General features: G+C 38.6%; 1 protein-coding gene across 1 annotated transcript; it reads left to right on the top strand.

The window, feature by feature from the left end:
• Window positions 1-149: 149 nt before the first annotated feature.
• DI09_223p10 (DNA replication helicase Dna2) lies at window positions 150-3,867 on the top strand (the record flags this gene model as incomplete). Its single annotated transcript, XM_013383002.1, has 2 exons — window positions 150-684; window positions 818-3,867. The coding sequence occupies 2 exons, from the start codon at window positions 150-152 to the stop codon at window positions 3,865-3,867; spliced, it is 3,585 nt and encodes a 1,194-aa protein (XP_013238456.1).
• Window positions 3,868-3,880: the final 13 nt, after the last annotated feature.

Genomic DNA, 3,880 nt, shown 5'->3' on the forward strand with positions numbered 1-3,880 from the left:
TCCATTAAATTCTAAATTTTAATTGTTTGGTGAATGTGTGATTTGGGACATTCTTCCAGCACTGGTTTTAAATGTGGCATGCAAACGTTGTAAATGGTGTACTGTGTAATTTTAAAATCTTCTAAGGGTTGGAGCTGCTCCCCCCCTAAATGGAAGACGATGATAACATTGAGGCTTCAAATGAGTTTTGCAGTAGCTCACAGCCTTACATTAGTTGGGTTCCATCACCACCGTCGAAAAAGATTAAAAAGTACATTTATCAATTACCACCGCTAGTACGCAATCACGCCTTGCATGTTTCTGAATCGGTGACCCCTATGGAGATTTTGAAGCATCAGGATCCAAAGGATCTTTTTAGTGATGATTATGATGTTAATGTTAATCTTGGTGAGAATCAGACTCACAATGATAATCAGCATGAGAATGAGAATGAAGACTATTTCGATAATTTAATACTATCTTCGGAGAGTCTATTTTTCAATAGTGAGCTCCAGGAATTCGTTGAAGATGGTTCTAAATATATCACTGAAGATGACAATGAACTCTTTTTTGCATGTGCAACTCAAATCGAAACGATAAGCAGTTTAGAAGAAGCCATTGGCAAGTTTACTGCCATACAGATAAGTATAAAGGAGATTTTTGCACACGATTCGGGCCTCATTGTTTCTGTCCTTTCGATAAAAGGTATCAACTCAGTACTGACTCAACAAATTTGCATCCGAGATATTTCAATATACGTCTCCATATCATGGGAAACATTGGAAAGATGCATACCTTGCGTTGAAAAAGGTGACATTAGAGCATTTTTAATTGATAGAATATTCTTTCAAGTCTTTGTGTTTGCAGAAGAAAAAATGGGTTGTAGACCAATTTATTTCGGTGGGCGAATCTTTTAATTTGGCTCTTGTTTCCTCAACCTACCCTATTAAGTTTGAGAGTGTTATAAAGGAACTGCTCGTTTTTAATAGGAATTCACATGAGGAAATGATTACCATCAAAACAGGCCTTATTTCGCGCGATATTCACATGGTTCCCATTTTCGCACCTCATATCTTAATTACTGGATCAAGTATAGCGGACTCTTTTTTTTGCGAAAGAAGAACTGCAATATCTCTTTCATATCCATTATGCGACCCAGAAGGAGAGCTTCCAGAATCAACCGAAAAGATGCAAATAGGAAATTTGTTGCATTTTCTTTTGGAAAAATGCTTAATCAATGCTGATTTCCAGGCTGCAACAATTTTGAGCTTTATAGAAGACTTTCCCAAAAAGCATGCCATCAATGCTTCGCTAATGTTTCCCCTGAATGATGGTTCCACTCAAAATCAGCTTGTGTCAATTTTGCAACAGTGGGCTTCTGCGTATTTTCCCTCAGCAAGGGGCATACCTACCTCTTTTGGTGATAGCAACAGTGTCCAAATTGCCAAGGTCATTGCTGTTGAATTCCCAATCTTCTCGATTTCTTTAGGAATTCAAGGGAAATTGGATGCTCTTGTTTTGACAACGAATGGGAAAATAGCAGCTTTAGAGATAAAATCCGGGGCTCCTTCGCAACAAAACTCTAGTCATCAGGCACAGCTTTTGCTTTACCATTCTTTGATCTGTTATTTGTCTTTCTTAATGAGATCTGACAAGGACATAATTCAGTCCTCATTACTATCCTACATTTCGTTCGATTTTAGGCAAAAAATACCCGAAAATTCCCATTCCCTTGAAGAAGTTGGCTCATGTTCTCGGCATCTAGTTTCCCTTCTTTTTAGGAGAAATGAAATTGCATTTGGAATATTAGGAGGAGGCCATTATTCAAAATTGCCTTTTCCTTTTTTACAACATTCTTCTTCCTGGAAATGCAATATATGTCCCGTCAAACGAACATGCAACCGATTGAGTAACCTGCAAAACAATGGGGCTCCACTTGCTACCAAAGATTTTTTCAATTCTTGGCATCAAGTGTTAACAACGGAACAACAGCAACTCTATCAATCGACTTATGATATTATTTCCACTTTTCCTGACCATTCAGACTGGCTTGGCATCAAAGCCTTGTCTTTTCTCTCTTTTGCCCCATCCACGCTCCTTTTAGTTTTGACTTTGTGTTCTGGAAAAATCTGTAAAGAGACTCCACCGATTAGATTGGGAGACCCTTCTATTCTGATGCTTGACTTGGCTTATTATTTTCCCAATTTAACGTTTCCAGTTTTTGGCTGTTTTGTATTGTTCAAATTGAGCTCAAGTGGCGGAAAAGTCAAAATCGGTATCAAATTGCCATTTGATCCCTTTTCGGTGTTCATCGAATTTCTTAAAACCACCTCTAAACAGGTCGAAAGATTTGATTTTTCTGAACTTAAATATTATATTTGTCGCAATGAAAAGGGCAGTGTTGGCTGGAGATCACAACCCTCATTTCTTTTAGATGCTATTGATTGTGATGCTGCATATAAACCTATTTTTGAGAATCCAATTATTAAGCCCAAGTCTTCTTGTGCGGAACCTTTTGATTTGTCGCTGTTCAAATGTCCTAGTTTGAATAGTACATCAAATAAAAATCAATATTCGGTTCTTGAAAAATATCTTCATCCGAACCAAAGTTTGGCCGTTTCCTGTTGGTTAGATTCCATCAAAAAAAATTTTGACCACACACAAAAACCTTTTCAAGAGATTTCCCAAAGAATACATCTAGTTCTTGGAATGCCAGGGTGCGGAAAGACTCGCTCTCTGGTCCTATTTATATATCAATTTTTAATGACTTTTCCGGCCCATAGTAACCTGTTAATTACCACGTTTACACATGCTGCCATTGATGCCATTATAGAAAAAATCAATGATTTATTTCCCAATATTTCCGCCCTCATACATAGACATTCTAATTCAAAAGCGGATCATGGATCTTTGAGTTCGTTAAAGCCGGAGGCTTTAGAAAATGCAGGCTTATTTGACATCCCTTGCAATCAATTGCCATCAGAGCCTAGCCCAGCTTGCCGCATAGTTTTTTCAACCGTTTTGGGCTTGGCTTCATTTGCGCATTCAAAGGTCAAATTTTCTGCTGTTGTTGTCGATGAATCATCGCAAATCCTTCTTCCATTGTCCATTTTCCCATTGCGGTATGCGCCTCTCGCTATTCTTATTGGTGATCACTGTCAGTTGAGACCCCTATTGAGCCTGAATTCTGGCCAAAATAGCAACAATACGTTCCCATCGTTTTTTGAGGCTGTACTTGAGCTTCCACAACATGTACTTCATGGAAGCGACGACGTGAAACTTTCCGTGCTAAAATCGCAATTTAGGATGAACTCCCACCTTTCTTCCATTTGCAACAGCCTATTTTATTCCGATCTTATGGAGACACAAGTAAGCCATACGTTTTTGGATGTTTTAAATTGGTCAACAAACGGTACAAGCGCCTGTATGGGCGTTCCGTGGAAGCAATCTTTTTCTGCTTTTCATCCAAATACTCTAGAGCGATCTTTAGTTGGCATCGATATTGGCAAGTCAAAAAATACGTCAGCTGAGCTCATCATTTTAAAGAGCCTATTGATGGTTTATAGTTTTGGTTTGGACCCCGAAAATGACCAACATCAGGTAGCCGTTTTGTCACCATATCATGCTGTTTTGGATAACCTTAGGGATTCGTTCTATGCCTTCTGTGATGAATTTAAGTCTCAAAACTACCCTAGCTTGAAAATAAACGCTCTATTTTCAACAATCGATAGCATGCAAGGCAAAGAGTCGGCTCTTGTAATCTTGTTTTTGGGAAGGGATTCCACCAAGTCTCTAATGAGCGATCCTCGCCGTCTTAATGTAGCTTTATCGAGGGCATCAAAAAAATTGGTCATAGTGGGGTCTTTTGAAGAAACCCTAAGGTTATAAAAAACAGCATGAT

This window comes from Mitosporidium daphniae (assembly GCF_000760515.2).
Source record: "Mitosporidium daphniae strain UGP3 chromosome Unknown contig-223, whole genome shotgun sequence".
Classification (NCBI taxonomy): Eukaryota; Fungi; Microsporidia; genus Mitosporidium; species Mitosporidium daphniae.